Source organism: Corvus kubaryi, unplaced genomic scaffold, assembly GCF_017639235.1.
Source record: "Corvus kubaryi isolate FWS band 111438036 unplaced genomic scaffold, C.kubaryi_AGA036_p1.0 66, whole genome shotgun sequence".
Classification (NCBI taxonomy): Eukaryota; Metazoa; Chordata; class Aves; order Passeriformes; family Corvidae; genus Corvus; species Corvus kubaryi.
This window is the reverse complement of record NW_024582054.1, coordinates 14,480,999-14,500,272: the sequence shown is the minus strand read 5'-3', so window position 1 is coordinate 14,500,272 and position 19,274 is coordinate 14,480,999. Positions and strand designations below refer to the sequence as shown.

Sequence of the window (19,274 nt, the reverse complement as noted above, 5' to 3'; positions counted from 1 at the left end):
CACTCTTGATAATCAAATTCTTATTTAACAGAAGAGGAATAAAACTTGTGGTAAAATTATGAATGTACAGGCCACCTGTATTTGAGATTGATGAATGGGCCTCATTACTACATCCATTCACAGGGTCTGATTTTGACTAGCCTTAATATCCTAGCAAAGGGGGATGAAAGAATGTGGTCTTCTCATGGCATTATAGCAGGCAGGGCAGGGGGACAGGTTGGAAGAAATAATCAAATGTTCTAAAATCCTGAAAGACAGAAGAAAGCCCATTTTCTCTCAGATTGATTCTATTGTGCCCTCAGTAATGGGCTACTAGTTCTGTCCTCATGTAAAACTCACTTTCTTTTAGACCCCAACTTCCTTGAAGTAAGTGTGTTCTTAATATTCATCCCTGTGGAAAGCTGGGAAAGTATGAACATAAAAGCACCCAAACCAAGATTTCTCCCCCAAATTCTTTGTGAGGCAATACAACCACATTCTGCCACACAGAGTATGGGCAAACCCCAAAGGCTTTTAGAGTGTATTGAATTTCTTTCTCTAGTAGATTTAAGTGTAAGGTTTTGTATTTTAAATTACCAATGAAAGAATCACATCTCTTCCTGTCCTCTGCAGAAGTGTAGATTTTCCTTTAATTTGACACCAATATGTGTTACATTCAGAGAGCATAAAACAACATTCTTCCTGCCTATTTGTTTCCTTTAGGAGTTTAACTTTTACAAATTCAGTTGTAGAAAAATGAAGTTGCTCTACATAGGCTCTTTAATACACCTCTGTTGCAGAAAGAAGAGATCCTACCATCCTTCTCAACTGAGCCACATTTGTCCTGCCTCCTCCCTTGTGTTAACACTTGTGTTTGTACAGCTCAGATTGAGGAGGTGGTCTGGGTTAAAAATTCCATAAGGTTATCTTAATTCAAACTGACCACATGCAGGATTACTGGAAGTCCAGCTGAACACAAATTCCTGTACATGGCATATGACATGCAGCAGTTGTGAAAGTTGTGAAACCATTAGCAATGTCAAAAGGTTTCTTAAAAGCATTCATACCTGGGGTATTTTTCTTTGAAAATGTTCCCATTTGTGTAGATAAATGATGACATGGTTGAGACAGAATGAGATTGAAAGACATAAGTTACTGAACTGAAAAGCATGGTGCTGTCAAACTAATACCTGCTTGAAACAAAACCTATCCGGTGAGAGATCTGAGAAGCATAATAAATTTAATTCCAAGAATAGGCTAAAGGGTGACCTGATCTAATTGTAAGTGGGGGAAAATCTAATCGTGGAAAGTTCTTTAATCTAGCTTTAAAAGAATATAAAACAAGATTATTCTTGGTATCCGAAACTAGACAAATTTCGCTTAGCAATAAAGACATTTTTAAACAGCCAGAACCAGCCATTGGGACCACTTGTCATAAGGCATGCTGGTTATTCTATCACAATGTCTGTAACTCAAGGTTGTACATCTCTCTAGTAGATGTTGATGTTGAGAAGCTGCCCAGACAAGTGCAGGAGTTACTAGGTGGATTTTAGATTTTAATGCAGTTAGGCCTAAAACATGAGTAGTATGGGTTTGCCTTAAAATCTGTTTAGAGTCCTCGTGGTTCTTTGAGAGTTGCAGAAAACAAGACAAGTGTTCAAAGACAGCATCTGCTTTTCTGAAGCTGTTCACTGAGTGTTTGTGCTGTGTCTGCTATCCAATACTTGTTTGTTCCCAATAAGCTTCAACTAAGAGGAGTCATACATGGCTTTCATAAGGCAATTTCTTACACATTATCATAATTCTGCTATGAAAAATTACTTATTTTTGCCAGGGGACACATGCTTTATCTACCAGAAAGTATAAAGCATATACAAAGAATGTGTAAAGGCTAATGGCAAATGCTGTGAAGTGCACACATCTTAAGCAGAAAAAGCAGTCAGTTAAATTTGTCCACGTCTTGAATTCAATAATCTTTAGGTTGGTTAGAGGTGAGGAAAATGAGATTTAATTCTTTTAAAGTCTCCTTTACTGTTTTGAAATTTAGTTCAATCTTCATAGAGCAAGTTGCTGATGAGAACAAATACTATAAACTCATCACATCATGGTTACAAAAGAGTGAAGTGAGCTGCTCGTCAATCAGTCAAGCCCAATATGTTTGCATTGCTAGCAAGGTTTGCCTACACACTACTACAGTATTCATTTTCAGTACGGGTGCACTGAAGTCAAGCTGAGAACTCTGCTGTAACACATGCTCATACACAAGAGAGGAAAAACTGTTCTTCCAGTTTCTCACATATGCTGGCTAACCAAACATGGCTCTACTATTAACAGATAAAACAAATCCATCATTTAATTCAGAGTGTCTCATAGTATTGGGAAAAATACTGCTCTATTCTTCTCCATTACATGTTCATTTAGTACTTTATTGCCTACTGAAGGCTTCTCAAAGGCACACACTGTTGTTCTCCACCCCCCTCTGTTTGTGTTATTGCAGGCTGTGTTCAAAAACTGATCACCTGTTCCTTCTGCAACATCTCTCAAACATCAGCTTCACTTTCCTACTACAACTTACTGCCCCTTGGCTCTCAGCAAAGAAAAGCTATATTGCCTTTTGTCTAAAGGGATCACACCAGCTTTTTTATCCTTATGGATTCTACCTTTCCATAAGGGTGACCCAGGACAAATTATGTTCACCTCATCATTCACCAGGAAAGGCAAAGAACTTAGAAAAAGAAATTGTGTATCTACTGAATATTTTTTTGAGTTTTCTTTACTCTGACATGAAACTGTTAAATACTCTGGCTGAATTCGGTGAGCTGTCTTTCAAAATCACTTTCTGAAACAACTCATTGTAGGAGCAAAAGTCCTTGATGATATTGTTAATTTTTAGGAAGCCCAAGTAATACTTAATCATCTGAAAAGCTAGGCTAGCACAGCCTGGGGAAAGAGAAGACAGCAACCATCAAAGTCGTTTGTGTTCTCAGTTTCAAGTACCTGACTGAGGAAGCAATCTCTGAATCCTGGCAGATGCAGACTTCCCTTATAGAGCTCCAGTGATGCACCCATGAGGGCTGCAGCAAGGCTGGCCCAGATCACAGGTGCAGGACTTGCCAGGTGGTAGCCTCTTGAAAAAGTTCTTGTCCAGGCTTGAGAGAGAATGTCCTTCTACATACAAAGAACTTCTACCTTTGACTGGCCTTGAAGACAGGTTTAAAACAAAGAAAGGAGTCACTAAACTCAAAGAGTAAAACATTCTTTTAGAACCACAATAAAGACTATACAGCAGTTCAAGACACTGATGCAAGGTTGTGGCAGGGGGCAAAAAACAACCCCACAGAGTCTACTGGAGGCAAAGAGCATTTAGAGACAGGACTTAAATCCAAAAAGTATTGGAGAGTGTAAACAGTGAGGAAGGACTGGGAAACATGAGAGAGAACTAGGGAGAAGAAAAAAATCAAGAACTTATCGTAACTGTATAACTATGAAAATTTCTCTTGTAGTAGAAGGAATTTACCTGCAGAACTGTCATCCCAGAAGTGAACAGGCGTGGAAGAAAGCAGTGCAAGCAAAGCAAATCAAAGAGAAGAAAAAGAATGGAATAACCCAAGAAGCTTTTCCCCCTCTGACTGTTGTGATTTCACAAACTGGAATATTTGGTAAACTTAGGGGATTTGTACTAGTATCACAAAATACATATAGACAATGGAGGACAAATACTTCCCCCCAAATCAGTGGTATGTTACTGTTAAGAAACAGTTTCCCATGCTCAGAAGAGGTTATAGGCTTCCCCCTTTAAGGAACATTTAAGCATGGGACTATTTTTTCTTCCCTAATGATAGGAGAAGGAAGTGAAGGAGGTCAGAGTCCTGTAGATCTCTGTGCACTCCCTATGGTCTAGTTTAGGAGACTTAAAAGGATTCAGATTAACTGGGGTGGCTTTGTTGATTACACACAGAGAGGAAAATGACCCCATGTGGTAAGTGTTTCCAGGACAGCTGCTCCATTGGTGAAACACTGCTGCATTCCAGAAATAAACTCCTACAGTCAAATTAGCAGCTCGAGTCCTCTCCACAGAAATGTGCCTTTACTAAAGTTGCAGCATTTCCCAGATGAATGGGAAACCAGCAGCATAAATTCCTGCTTAGCTCCGCTTTTAAATAGAAAATGGTACAAAAAGATGTTTGTACATTATCAAATCAGTCTTCATAGTCACATAATTGCCCCACATTACTGATGGGCTCAAAACAAAAAAGGAAGTTTGGAATATTTCTGGTTGGGACGGAGAGCTAAACCTAGCATGGTTCCCCAACACTTCAAGCCTGTCACAAGTTTTCCAGGTCTGAGGGCTTTTCAAGACTTCAGTGTAAAACATTTTGGGTTGATTCCCATGCACATCAGTACCTACCAATGCAAAATACTGAAATATGCAAAAGATTACAAGCTACATGTGTAGCAGGATAGGAGGTACTGCTGCCCCTTCCCTGGCCTCTTCTAGCTTCCAAAAAGTAATCCAAAGCTGTCCTCGCACCACAGAGGAGAATTCTGGCCCATGAAAGTAAATGTGCTCAGAAGCCTCGAGGCATTTCACATTTTACTGAAGACATACAGCAGCAAAACTACATGAGACTACACGAGATTCCAAGTTTACCCAGGTTTACAATTACAAGTTTACAGATGGCGGTATTGGTAAAGGCCCAAGAAATTCTGGGGGAAAAAAGCCAGAACACCAAGCTACAGTTTTCAGCAGATAAGAGGGCACTTCTTCCGTACTCCGGGCTCACAGGATAGGTGTACAAGAAGCAGGTTCCACCATATAACCGCTGAGTGCAAGATTTTTGTGGTCCTTCCTCTTTCTCACACTGTACTCTCATCTTAGAAGAAAAATATCTTCTTCTTGTCCAAATTCCTCCTCTGTCAGGTAAGACCTGGGAAGGTGTTCCCACATGCTGCACTGCAGAAAGAAGGTATAGCAGGCATATCACTCCCTCTCACTCACAGATGGGAAAGGCGAAGCCAGAAGCCATTGTCAAAGTTACAAGGAACAAGTATCAGCAAGACAAAGGCCCTGCTGGGTGTTCTAATGTAGTGACCATTTACTTCAAGAAACTTTCACCAGCTGATGATACAGCAATGCAAATCTCCTCTGCCTCAACACACCACCAAACCAAAACCCATCAAGTGACTAAACCTTCTGCAGAGCTCCGCATCACAGAGCAAAGGATGCCATACATTGAAACAAAGTTCCAGCTGCTGCATAATGTGGTCTTATACATAAATACCTGAAAGTGTCCTCTAACCCACTGCCTCTTTCCCTTTGGGCCTAACTTCTGCCCTGAAAATGTTACCTCAAGAATCACACAGTCAGAGGGAAGGAACACCGTACAGAAAGGGTAAATTCAGGAAGAATCGTTTCCACTTAGCTCAGTCTTGCTCCGTGGCTGCAATCTTCACTGCTACTTTCAAAGTGGCACAGCTTATCTATCCTAGGGACTTTTGCAGCTTTAGAAACACTACCTATAGCAGGAGAAAAACATTCGGGGTGAGCAAGATTGGATACCCCAAAATACAGATTCTACACGTCTGTAACAGAGTATCATGTAAACAACTAACTGCAAAACGTGACAACACCAAATCCAGTTGTAAGAAAAGTTATTAGGAGAGCTACACCAGGTCAAGTTGTCACTTAGTCCCATATTCTGCCTCTGATATCAAACACTGACATGTGCTCTGGGAAAGACTGTAAGAAAGGAGAGTTTTACCCCTGTTCTTAACCTTGCTGGACCTTTCAGTATGTTCGCAGCCTGTGGCTTAGACCGTTCCCTCTAGACCATAACGTGTACTTGCCACTAATGGGTCCACATGTCCGATAAATGCCTTTATGGGGATATCTTTTTGAATCCATCCATAACTTTGCCACTGAATGACACAGGGGAAAAAAAAAAAAAACTAATTTTTTGTGATACAATATTTAATTTGTTTTATTTAAAGCACTTCTTTTTAGAGAGAAAGATGACTACCTCATTGAAAAAAGTAAGGAAAATATGCATGTATGTAAAGATACTGAGAACATGAAGCAGAGCTCTCTTCTTAGCTAAGAAAATGGAGGTGCTACTTTTGCAAAGCAAAGAATTAGGCAAGTGTTACACAGGAAAATATAGGCCTACACTCTTCTCGGTATCTTTTAGTTAAGTCCGTATCAAGTAAAGCCACCTGTACTCCCAAGAAGTCACACTTTTCACATTAACACAAATTCCCATCTCAGTTACCCTCATCTTTCTTCTAGCCACAGACTTCATGGCTGACTACCCCTAGTAGTCTCCTGGTTTGAATCAGGTTGGAAGCTCTTTCAGACAGAAGCTGTCTCATGGCTAAATGCAGCAGCCCCAGCAGTAGGGGTCGTGTCATGAAACAAACAAGGACAAAACACAAGCAACATCCAAAGGTGCCTGTACAACTCATTGCTCTAATCTGAGAGCTAGTTAAGAAGAAGTAGAACAGTCAGAGCATGATTTATTAAGTAGTAGATAATAATTTTATATTACATAACATACAATGTTGCATACGATATTAAATTCATTATTGTGAGCCTCAAATGTTCAACTACTGATCAAGTCCCAAAATAAACATAATTATATATTCTATTATGTATTGGTGGTTATTCATATAAGCTCTTTTTTTTTCTTTTTTTCTTTTTTTTTAAGAATGTAGTTGGCATTGCTTTTTAGTTGTTCCCTGAAACCTTGTGGTATAGACACTTTTCTTCTTTTAAAAAAAACCTGTAATTTTCCTCATCATTTTGTTTCACATGGTCAAGATGTAAAGTCAAACATCAAGTGCTGCAATAAAGTTGTTGGCAACATCAAAGAGGATGAAGTATAGAAATTATATGTAGGGTAATTAAATGGCTCTGTATTTTATTTGCATATCTCTATATATAAGCTGGCCTGACTCAATAAAGAAGCATTTCACAATAGCCTTTTGGCCCTCCTAGCTTTGTGCAAGATTTTGCAATATGCTCCAAATGGTCCCAAGAATTCTTGGTCTTTTGACCTTGCTATGGGAAGCTGCAGAGACCTGCCTGAGATTCCTCAAAACACAGCACATCCAGAAAGAGAAATGGTGCAAAGGATGTTCAAGTACAAAGCAGAGACAAAAGGAGATAGGGAGCATCATAAGCAATCTGCTCATTTATTTCTACAGGTGAGAGTCCAAATCTTGTAGTTATCAGCAGTGGTCCAGCTAATGGTGTGAGCCAAGCCCAGTTCATCAGCTGCTTGCCGCTGGTGCTTCAGAGGCAACAGTGCAAGGGCTTCCCCAGCCCACTGTGCTACAAGGACAACTGAGAGCCCAGACACTGTCAGGGCCTCCACCTCTCACAGGCCCGTGGTTGGAGAATCACACAACAGATCCTCAGAGCTGACATTCTGCAGTGCAGTGCTCCTTGAACATGTTTTGTGCACCCCCAAGGGTCGTGTAGCTGAGTGACAAAAAGTACTGCTCCTCCAGTACCTCTGCACCAGGTGGGTGTTTCTCCTCCTGCCACCCTGAGGCCAGAAAAAAATACCTGACTTCTCAGGGCAGGTTTGGGGCTTCAGTGCAAAGGAGGTGGGATGTTTCATCATCCACTTCCCATCAGCCCACACAAGTGGCTTGCTAGGAGTTGGCATTGGGATCACAGGATAAAAAGCACTTATACCACCCTAGTTCAACTTACAAGGAAGACTTGGGAAGACTGAGTGATGACTGCCAATTGACCAGAAAGGTGAAGGGAAGTAAACGGATGGGAGAGATTAATATCCTGTGACGTGACAGCCTGAGACTTTGTAGAATCACAGAACAATTTGGGTTGGAAGGGACCTTAAAGATCATCTCATCCAACCAATGCTACAGACCATGACACTGCCAGCAAAGACTCAGTATAGCAACTCACAAGCTACCATTTGCAGCCAATCTCCATTAAACACTATAAAATACAAACACATTCTGAGCTACCTCTGCTCAGTCACCTCTCCCTGGGAGCAGACAGACAAGTGGCAAACTCAACATGTCTAGCATGGGGTTTTTTGGAATGAGTTAGCAACAGTGCAGCTCTTCCTTTGCACTATCCTAGGTAAACAGAGGCTGTTGCTGGTACAAAGTGCCTCAAAGTGGCAGGAACAGCATTATCACTTCAGTGCTGTTTCCTGAAGGATCAATAAGCCAAGACAATCAATTCTTCTGGCTAGTCCTTATTCCCCAGGAGAAGCTGTGACTCTCATCCCCCGCCATTTAACTCTTCACAAACATAGCAGCAGCCCCATTAATTCTGTCCTCCTTAAACACACATTTCCCAAACCCATGTGCCAGGAGAGATTACAGAGCTAGAAGTACTGTATCCAGGTGAACCTGGTATTACCAAGAGGTATGGCCCATTACTTCAGCACAGTAGTAACACACCTACATATACTTGGAGCACATGGAGGTATTCTCATGACTGATTTCTTTGTACAGGACAGAGGGACCAAAGAAACTGTAGCTCTCTATCCCCAGCTACTTCTCTGTGCAGGGAGTATAAGGCAGTCCCAGAGCACCAGCTGATGCTCACAGAAAAGGCTGCATAGACAGTAGATGGCATGAACAGTCATTACAGAAAGTCACAAGAGTGGAGCCTATTTAGAGACACAAAAGTGAGGTTCAATACTTTGCAGCAAAAAGAGAGTAAGAAGGATGGGAAGAAAACTCAGGAAGAATGGAAGAATCATGTGATTATTTGCAATGTGAAAAAGGGAATAGAGATTACTGGGGGCAAAACAGGGCTGTACTCAAAGCTTGCAGTAACACAAAGCATTTTGCTGGGATCATGCAATTCTCCACAGACAATCAAGAATGGGAAAGCAGGAACCCAGTTAAGAGATGGGCAAAACATATCTCATCAGTGAAGAAGCTCACCTTGAACGGAACAGGGAACCTGTTAGAGCTAGAACTGAAGAATGACAGTGATACAAACAGCTTGGTCTAAAGATTGGCATGAACATGTTTAAAGCTGTACACAGCAGTTTCTACCGAAAAAGCAGTGGGACTTGAGATGGGCTCCTAGAATGTCTTTCTGAGCATTAGAGAGGATGCTGATGCAAGTAATCTCTTCCCAGCCAATGTTGCACTCAGAAAATCTTTGCCTCCCTCTCCCATGCAAAGATAGCATTCACCAATGTTTATAACTTGAGTGTTGCCATACTTAGTGCTACAGACTGTGGATCTAAAAAGTATGACTGAGAAAATCCTATTCGTATGAGCTCTTCACCAATCTACCTGAGTTCACATCACCAACAGGGAAAAGTTGAAATCCCCTGTACCAGGCCATGGGAACATGATGCAACAGGGAAGAATTTCTTATTTAAAGGGAAGCAGTAGAAAAATCTGCCAATGACAATAAGTGCAATTTTAAAAAGTCCAGGAAGCGTGTGGGGGGAAAGAAAGGTCTAAGGATGAATAAATAAGCAAACAAAAAGAAAGGCAAGCCTGGTGGAAGACATACTCTCTTCTCACCCAGAAAGTTACCCTCTAGGTCCTGTGAGCTTTAGGAGGATGTCGATCAAATGCTTGTTTTAGTACACGGCTTCTGGTCATTGGTTCAGGCCTACTACAAAGAGGTGATCACAGAAAGCTGGGGGAGGAACTTGTGGAGTATATTTCCTGCTGATCCAGCAAACACAATTATGAAGAAAAGAGAATCCATTCTGAGAGCAGCGTGAAACTCTTGTGAGCAGGATCATTCGCATCTCTCATGGTTGAGCAAAAGGAAAGGGCAGCAATTCCTTAATGAATAAAAATAGCCACTCATGCCTCCTTCTCATATATGCTGGGCATATGCTCCCCAGTATCCAAAAAGCAAGATTTAGTTGCAAGATTCATCCCTCTAAAAAAAGTAATTTCCCCTAAAGATGTTGCACTTTTTCTAGAGACTTTCAGGAGTGCTGAGACTTTAAAACTGTCATTACTTTGAGGACATCATGTCAACTAAACTGTGCTTCAAGGTTTTAGAGCTGCAGTATTTCCTTTCTTGAAATTCCTATACTATTATATTTTTTGAAGTACTTGTACATGCAAGAACATGGTAGCTTTCTTGGGAAAGTTGAAGAACACTTTTCAGTCCCCAGTTCTTCATAAATTGTATATATGCCAGGCAAAGCAGTCTAAAATGCGGCCACCTTCAGGGTAAACAGCAGCAAGTCATTCATAGGATTCAGCATAGCAGTGGAAAGGACAAAAAGAGGAGAAGGAAGTGTATTTTGCCTGAAAGGTCAGCAGGGGAAATCTAAGTATAAACTGCTAATCTAAGTATAAACTGGCCACAGCAGAATAGTGCTGTGGAAAGGAAAGGAAAAGGTTGAGGCAAAAAGAAAGAAAACTGCTATGGGAAAGAGAAGAAGGCAGGAAAAAAAATGTTACACAGTTTTCAGCTTAGCCACAGAAAGCTCTGGTTTCAAAGTGATCTGCTGTAGATTCCAGTGATTAGAGGGAAAGAACACAATTAATATGCATTTCAAATGCATTTAATAAAGTACATTCTAGCTGATGGTGCTCTCCTCAGCAGGTCCAGGCACAGAGCACAAAGAGAAAGGGGCCTCAGGCATTCACATCAGGTCACAGTTTTAAATAATTTTAAAACTAGGGCAAGGTGCCAAATCTTACCTCAAGATGCTACATCCAGATAGACATGTCAGCAAAAATGCCAAGTTTGGTGTATACAGGATGACCATTGATACACACAGCTCCAGATGAAACAGTGACTTACTTTTTTAGCCAGAGTTTACCCCTTTTGAGTAACAAACCTGGAGCTTCATCTCAACAAGGGTCACTAAGACTAAACTCAGACCTAGCGTATAGGAAACACCATTGAATGTTACATGAGAAGTAAGTTAGTCTTCTATTTGCTTGTTGTGCCAAAATCAGAAAACCTTATTGGTGGCTTGTACAAAATGTATTTTAAAAAACAAACCAAAAAACCCAACCAAACAGCAACAAATAAAGTGAAGCTGGGCAGCTCTTGTTCCCAGCACAAACCCCTCTTGTTTTCAACTATGCACCTATCTCAGTGATTTGCAGTTTTTCCCATGGGCCAATCAGCCACTTGGGATTTATAGAAGATTGTTCTCTGTAGATCTTGGAGTTATTTTGATGGCAGTCACATATCATTTTACAGACAGGGAAACTGAGGAACACGAAGATATGGTTTGGCCATGTGTCAGAAAAAAACAGGTTTCTATCCCCATTCCTTGTCAGGACCTCTTTTCAGAAGAGAGGCAGGATCATGGCACAATCTTGATTTTGTGCAGTTCACCTGCTGCAGACAAATTTTCTAAGTCCCAGCTTGGAGCAAAAAAGCTTACTACTGGCTAGTTCACAACACACCAGGCCTTAGCAACACAGAAGTCCTGGGCTTGCTGCAGGCAGGCAGGCCTGCTCTTTTTCAGCAAAAGAAAGGTCTACTCAAGCTGCCCATGCATGTATGATGAACTCATCACAAAAGCAATCAGGCATTAATTTGGTCAATCATTCTTGTCACAGCGAATACAGTTCTTCAACTAGACTATTTGATGCAAGACTCCAGCTAAACTGAAGGACAGAAAAAATGCCTCGAAAGGTACCAGTCTACAGAAGTAGAACAATTTAGATATTGACTCATCTATACTGGCTTTTTTTTACTTTTTTAAAGAAAAGGTTACCCAAGAGTTAAGTAGAAACAAAAATAAATAGCAATAAAAAATCAAATTGTGTCTTCCAGGCATTAATAATAAAAAGGCAACCCACCCTCCAATCTTTCTCATTTAGAAGAGTATTTATTTGGAGTTTCTCTTAGGCGGCTGCATGCACTGCGTGCATCCTGCTTCACTGAAGAAGAGCCTTTTTGAAGCATCACTTGACTTTGTTTTAAATATCTTGCTACAGTTTCCCTTTTAGCTCTGTGAGATGATTATTTTCTCTCAAACTGAAGTTATACAGCAGTTGAAAATGCTGATGGCTTAACTGGTTTCCTTTTTTTTTTTTCTTCCCTCTCCACAGCAGCCCTGAGGGGTTTTAACTCTTTCTTGCAGCACTCAAATCCTGCTTTTGGAGTTCAATGTTTAACTCGCGCTGGGAGACTCATAAATATTCGGAGTCACTCTCTCCCTCTCTGTTTGATTAGGAAATGAGCCTTTAACTCAATGTAATCCCCAAGCCATTAACAAAAAAGCCCTCAACAGCTCCACTATTAGAATTTCACTCCTAGCCCACAGAGGATTGAATTAGATTAACATAACTACCCGCAATCTGAGTTTATTTTCTGTGCCAGATAGAAATGTGTCTTCAGGAAAGGAAAAGAAGAGAGCTGGAGAGCAAGCATAGCATAATGAAATGTAAAAATAGATGAGAAATAGATGGACAGATGTACAGGTGAAGTGATAAAAAAGGTAAGAGAGAGAGATAGCTAAACAGCCTTTAATAACTGGCTGCTGGCTTTGGGGGTTTATGCAGAAGGCCCCTCAAAACACAGAATTGTTTCAAGAAGAGTATTTTTATCCTGCTTGTGTTTACTTCATATTCTCAGGGATTTACAGTGAGACACCTGAGCATGCTGTACTCTAGACACCTGTGCAGCAGATTTGGCACTGGTTTTATTTATAATTCCCAAGAGATGTCATACTCAGCAATGAAAGGAGAGGCGTGGAAAAGAGAATCTGCACGTCAATCATTACTTTGCAGTCAAAGAAACAAATAAACTGGGATGAAACAAAAGATGTTTGTTGGGGTTTTTTTAAGGAATGAAAAAAAATCATGCAACAGCATATGTACAGTAAGTCAGTTCGGAGGTTGATAGGTGCTTAGCCCACAAAATGTGAATCATTAGTGAAGCAGAAACCAAATAACAACCACTTTCTACTACATAATGCATTGGTCTTCCCTTTAACCACAGGTAACTCCTTCCCTCCAAATAAAAGTGGTCCTACAAACCATTGATTTTTATGCCACAGGACAGTAGGTGCTTGGTTATTTTTTTTTCCATAGAGGTAATTAAAAGATACGGCAGGTTTAACAAGGCAAAAGACTCACATGCGGTTGAAAGAGAAGGGTGAAGTCCAGCACTTATGTGGACAAACCTATAGAATAGTCCAAACAAATTCTTAAGACTGAATCTTTTATAGCTTTATATTTGGAAGACTTCTTTGGGAATCCTCAGATTTCTGCAAAAATGTATGGTAAATGAGGGGGGGCCTTTTGCAGTAATTTCCAAGCATAGTCATGGTAATATTGCTTTTGTGTAGGGAAGAAAATAATTCCATTTTTATTTTTATCAGTCTCTTGGTTTTTGATTTTTAGTGGGACCTCAGACCAGCTATATGATAGATTCTTTGTTAGTTACAGAGTCAGCAATTCTAGTCCTTTAATGCTTTTCAGAAAAATCTGCTCTCCTTTTATTACAAAATAACACTGCATTATCACAGAGAAGCAATAAATGTAATATCATGGCAAAACAAACAGAAAAGGACTTAAATAATTTAAATATGTTCATTTTTAAGTAAAGCAAAAAACCTTAATAATCAAAATGAAGCTTCATATGATGAGAACTATCAGGCTCACAGTTTTGTTTTATTTAGGAGGAAAAAAGCTTCATAGCAGGCAATGTGTTATAATGATCTTTTGGGGCATTATTTGGGCATATTAATTCACCTGGTTTATCCATATTCTCCTAAAAGCCTTCCTTATATCAGAATTCTAGCTGAATAATGGAGTATTCATATCAGGGGTTAAAAACTTAGAAAGTATCAATATGTAGTCAATATTTTTTATTCCTAGGACTTAAGTTAAATGCTTTAAGTATTATAAAATGCACATCAAAGAAATGCAAAATAAAGAACTAAAGAAGAAGCCTATTTGTCACCCTTCTACAGTCAATCCAAGCAATTCATCTACCAAGTATTTCTCAGAACCTGATGTTTTAATAGTGAGGCAGCTCTGGTTTTATTATTCTATTTTTATTAGACACTTGTTCCTCCAAATTATTTTAAGTTTAGCTTCATTTTATTTGTTGTTACCTTCAAAAACGGTAAAGGCGGGGGGAAATTTTCTAGAACAAATATTTAGTGAGAAATTTATGCTAAAAAACTTGACATACCAAAATTAAAATTGTAACCCTAAGGCTCCGCGCCCCCCCCCCCCCCCTAGACATAACAAGGTCATTTTCCTACACTTAGAAATAAATATAAACCCTAAATTTTGTAAAAATTGTAACATAAACCTCTGAAGCAAAAATATGAAACAAGAAAAACCTCTTATATTTTGACAAAAAATATTATACTAAAAGCTATTAATAAAAATTTTGGACTAATTATTGTTCTTCCTCTCTTCATATTTCTACTAAAAGCTATTAACAAAAACCAATTTCTGACTAATTATTGTTCTCCCTCTCTTCGTATTTCTGTTAACAAAAATAGTCCAAAAATATATCATTGTTTAAACATTTTGCATCTTGGCTGCTTTAAAGCAAACATCTCATTGGTGATGAGAGAATAAGTTCCTTCTCTGATTATCACTGTGCCAACTTTGCAAAGACTTGCACCCCTCTTTTGTCATTGAAGATACTTCAGTTACTTTGGGACTTTTAAAATTAAAGAAACATCAACTGCTCAATGATAAACTCCTTCAGTAAAAGCAAAATTTCAGTGTGTGTCTGATATGACAAGATTTGATATGCAGCTGGGGGGGTGTTGGGTTTGGGGTTTTTTTTTAATAGAGGAAAGGTTGTCACTTGGTTCTTTTAAGACAGGACTACTAAAGTTTCCAGGTTTGCCTTTACCAGCATGGGATAAATAGCACCTGTCCTTGGTAAGCCCTTAAGCAGAGTTACGTTATACATTGACCTTTTTGGAATGCCAGCAAACCTGGCTGTTTCTATTCCCAAAACAAAACTGTTCCACTCAAACTTTCATTTACTTATTTCCAGAGGAAAAAGCCACACTCAAATAGATAAACCGCCTGATTTCAACAAAGTTCTGAACCAACTCCTCTCCTTGTGGGTCGCACTGACCTTCCTTTGACAGAGTGAAAATAGAAAAAAATTATTACCTTTAACTGTATCAAGATGCTGCCATAATTTTCAGACCAGATAAAAGGGTTCGTGCAGAACAACATTTGGATTTTAAAAAAAACCCAAAAAACAAAACAAAACACAAGCCCATAAATGCAATAAAAGGTAGAAGTTCGCTACTTACATGCTGCAGGATGAGAGATGAGGCTCGAGGCTGGAGTAGAATTTCCCTTGCCCTCAGGTGTTTCTAATTGCTGATTAAATATCTTTTGGTTCTGCCTGCACCAGCCGACAGTCCCCTCTGTGTCTCTGCCTCTCTTTGTGACTAGGACACAGTACTCCGAGTCCCAACCTATAAATAGATCCCAGCTCTGTGATTGATATAACAGGCAGCTGACAAAAAAAAAAAAAAAAAAAAAAAAAAAAAAAAACGAAAGGAGAAAAAAAAAAAAAAGAAATAACCAGGTCTTAAGCAAGGCAGCAAAACCTGGGCTTTTAACTCTGCACTGTGCCCAGGGAGGAGTCCCCCACAGTCACCCGTGGGCATCAGAAAGAGAAAGTGCAAGGCAATTACTTTCCTAGCAGCATTACAGCAACTTGAGGCATGTAAAGCAAATGAACAAAATTCACTGCACAAAGAAGGAGAGGGAAAACACAACTAGTAGGCTGCATCCAACTCTTTTGCAATTTAACAAAAATAAATGCCATTTTCAAAACAAGTTGGGAATTCTGACAGAATGAGAGAGGAGTTCAGAGCTGAGTCCTGGGGGTTGGTCCTGGCATGCTTGTATTTCTGCTGCAGAATAAACTAGTGGGTAGGTTGGCAATTTAACAGCTCGGCAGTCTACTTAGGGTCTCTGCCCACAAACACTGTTTGATGAGGCTGTTCCTGCAAACAAAACTGAGGGCAGTGATGGTACCTCCCTATTGACTTGGCACAAGTTACTTAGCTCTAAAGGACCTGAACCCTCATTTCTGCTTGTGTCCTTGGCTGCCAGGAGAAAGTGATGGGTTACAGATATCAGCAAAGCTCTCTTACAGAGGCTGAGCTGGGAGCCCACCATCTGAACAGTGACTTGAGAGAACACATCACAAATGCTTCTGGTCTGGTCCTCATTACCTGACACAGGGGTAATGGTCCTGGATTTTCCCATATTTAGTCCCTACAGAGTCTCCTGTTAGAGCCACAGTCATGCAAGGCCAGTAACTTTTCCAGCAGGCAGCTGGCTCTCCAAGCCTTTGCCAGCTCCTAGATATTCATGACGTCCAGTAGAACCTTAGTGACAAGGGAGTTCATAGCAAATGGAATCAAAGGCAAGGCAGCTGATGATGAAAACCAATGGGAGAATGGGGAAGAAGAGGAGGAATAGTAGGCAGGAAGAGGCAAAACATCTTTCATGACACTGCTGTCTTTGGCAACATCTCCTACAATCAACCCTAGCACCACGCTCACTTCTGCTGGCAAAAGTACTAGTGCAAACAGGGTACCAGACCCACCAGCCTTCTTTCCAACATATTGCTAGGCTTGCTTGAGCTGAGATGGTAAAGTGCTAAACTCATAAGGAGCAGGATAAAATCCTCAGGCACCAAGCCCATGCTGAACTCCATGGTTCTTTGGCTCAATGGCTAGCAGTACCTGAAGTATTTAAGCTAGTTTAGACATGTCTACACCGCACTGCAGCTGCTGCTGTTGCTGGAGTAAAAGAAAGTTGGGTCAACAAGAGCAGCTATCCCAAATCAAGGCAAGGACCCACCACATCATAGCCAAGGTCTCATTCAGCTACTTCAGCTATTGATTATATAGAAAGATACAGTAATTTCCTCTTTTTGGGCCAAATCCTGCTGCAGGCTTAATTCACCTCATATCAGTGTCCCTTCTGTCTAAGCTGGTAAGATTTAGTCAAGGAGTTTTACAAAAAAATGCCATTTTTTCTGGTGAGGGGCCTGATGAAGCACTGGGCAAAGACTCATGATGTTTAATCATTTTCCTCAGTTGAGCTACTGTCCTGTGTGAAGTCTGGCTTGTTACTTTACCACAGCTGCATATCCCTCAGCTTTAAAAAAACAGAGATAACAATACTTAACTCTGCACTTTAAAGCACTTTGATACCTACAGATGAAGACCTACAAATGAAGAGGGGAAAAAAAGTATCTGACAGGCTGAACTCCAGCATGGAAACACACCCTCAATTGCCTGCTGGATTCTGGTCCTTCACCTAGTTGAATCAGATCTCAGATCAAAAATTACCTGATAAACAAAGAAAAACTTTATTTCTGCCCTCTCATTTGGCTTGGCTAGTACAAGATATTTTGGGCTTTAATACTGAGAGCTGTAAAATATTTTGAACTACCCATTGCTGTAGGAATTCTAGACACGCAGTACACAGAATAATCAGGCTGAGGCATGGCAGATGAAGGCAGATCAAGGTCCCAAAACCTAAATCCAAAAGTCACTTCTGAAAAACTCAGCTTTAACTGTCAGACTGTTCTTTGCTGTTATATACTGCTGACATCTAAAGTTCTTCAAATACTCTGTCAAGCCTTGTGTTGTATAGAAAAGCATCATCCTTATCCCCTTACATTGTCATGGGCCAAACTGATGCTCTGGTGGGAAAACCCATGATGTAGTCTAAATCACAAGGACTTTTTGGGCACATCTCAAGCAGGTAGCTGGGAAGTTCTATTCAGTTCTTAGGTCCATGTCCAGTGCTTATCATTGGCATCCCGTACCTACACAGCAGAGGAAGTCCTGGGCATACAGTAGCACCCCATTCTTCCACTTTCTGCTTGAAGGGTGAAGGGAGGAGGTCTTGACAGCATGCCACAGTTAGCTACTATGAATGGACCTTGAATGGAGTCAGCATTCCTCCATCCTTCCTCTCTGCCTTTAGACAGCAGGATGTATGACTTTAATTGGTCCCCACTGGGGTACCCAACAATCCAGAGAAGATCTGCTTTAGACAAAACTTCAAACACAAGTTCCCCACCCCCACTGTCAGCACCCTTGTGCACAAACACCACTTAATTCCGGACTCCAGACTCAGGGCGAGGCAGGGAAAGAATCCAAGAGTGGAGGCCATAAGACTGAATGCCCACTCCAAACACTGCAAAAAGAAAGCCAGATGATTTCAAAAGCACCTTCAGATACATTAATCATAAAAAAAATTAAAAATAAAAAAACCAAAACATTAGTGACTTGTAGACTCTATAAAGGCTCACCTCATTCCTTGAGTTATCCAAGTACAAGCCATTGTAAAGTGCAAGTGCAGTTTTACAGTATTTTCTACTTGTTGCTTGGGAAGGTATTTTTTAAAATGCTTCTTGCTAGGGCCACTTTGATCATGCACCTGTATTTCAGTCTCAGATCCTCAAGTCTACGGTGGAGGTAAAATTTCAGTGCTTAATTTCCTTCAGACACAGAGTTTGAGTCTTGCACATATAAATCTGGGTGGAATTCACTCAGCTGCATGCAAGCTATTATAGAGGAATGCAAAATATACTTTCCTTTTAAAGACAAAAACAAACAAAAATTCACAGATACCTTTTTTTAGATAGGGCCAAAGCAAAACCAGTTGAAGCTTGAAAATACTGGCCCAATCAATGGAATTTTCCAATTCCCTCCACCCGAACATTAAACCACACAGATAATCTTTGTCCTGTGAGCCTCAAGATGCTTTGGTGCAAATCTGATTTACATGTTGTAAGTTTAGACCTCAGAGTCACAGCAACTTTTATACTAGGAAATGCAGGTATGAATACAAGTATTAAAAGATAAACTGAAAGTCATCTTTTGCAGTTTCCAAGGCAGCCACAAACTATGAAGAATAATTATAGCATACAATAAAAAGTTTCTTCATCAGAGTCACACTACTTTGAAAGAGCCTCACAAATCCAAAATTTCTGAACAGCTGCATTAGTGCCCTCCTGGATTTAGTGAGGTGTGAGCTGCAGATTTCAAACAGGGACTACTTACACACCAAAAAAAAAAGTTCTAAAATGATAATTTTTACATAGAGGAGATCAATGTCAAAAACCCCAAACCAACAAACCTTTTCCAAGACTGTGAAAATTACAAGACAAGAAGTAAAAGATAAAAGAATGAAAAAGTTTGAGTAGCAACTCTCTTCTGGATGCTTGGCACACATAGTATGACTCTTAGATCTAATAGGTAGTTAAATATACTACGCATTTTGATACAAAGTAGATAGTCTGAAAAACTGCAATTGCTCAAGAGGGAAATGCTGAT

General features: G+C 40.1%; 1 protein-coding gene across 1 annotated transcript in view; it reads right to left on the bottom strand.

Moving 5' to 3' along the window:
* ESRRB (estrogen related receptor beta) overlaps positions 1-16,722 on the bottom strand; it is a 134,539-nt gene extending 117,817 nt beyond the window's left edge. The window contains exon 1 of the mRNA XM_042047224.1: positions 15,213-16,722. Within this exon, the coding sequence (XP_041903158.1) occupies positions 15,213-15,214 (2 nt within the window). The 5' untranslated portion in view covers positions 15,215-16,722. The remainder of the gene's footprint in view (positions 1-15,212) is intronic.
* Between the last annotated feature and the right edge of the window lie 2,552 nt (positions 16,723-19,274).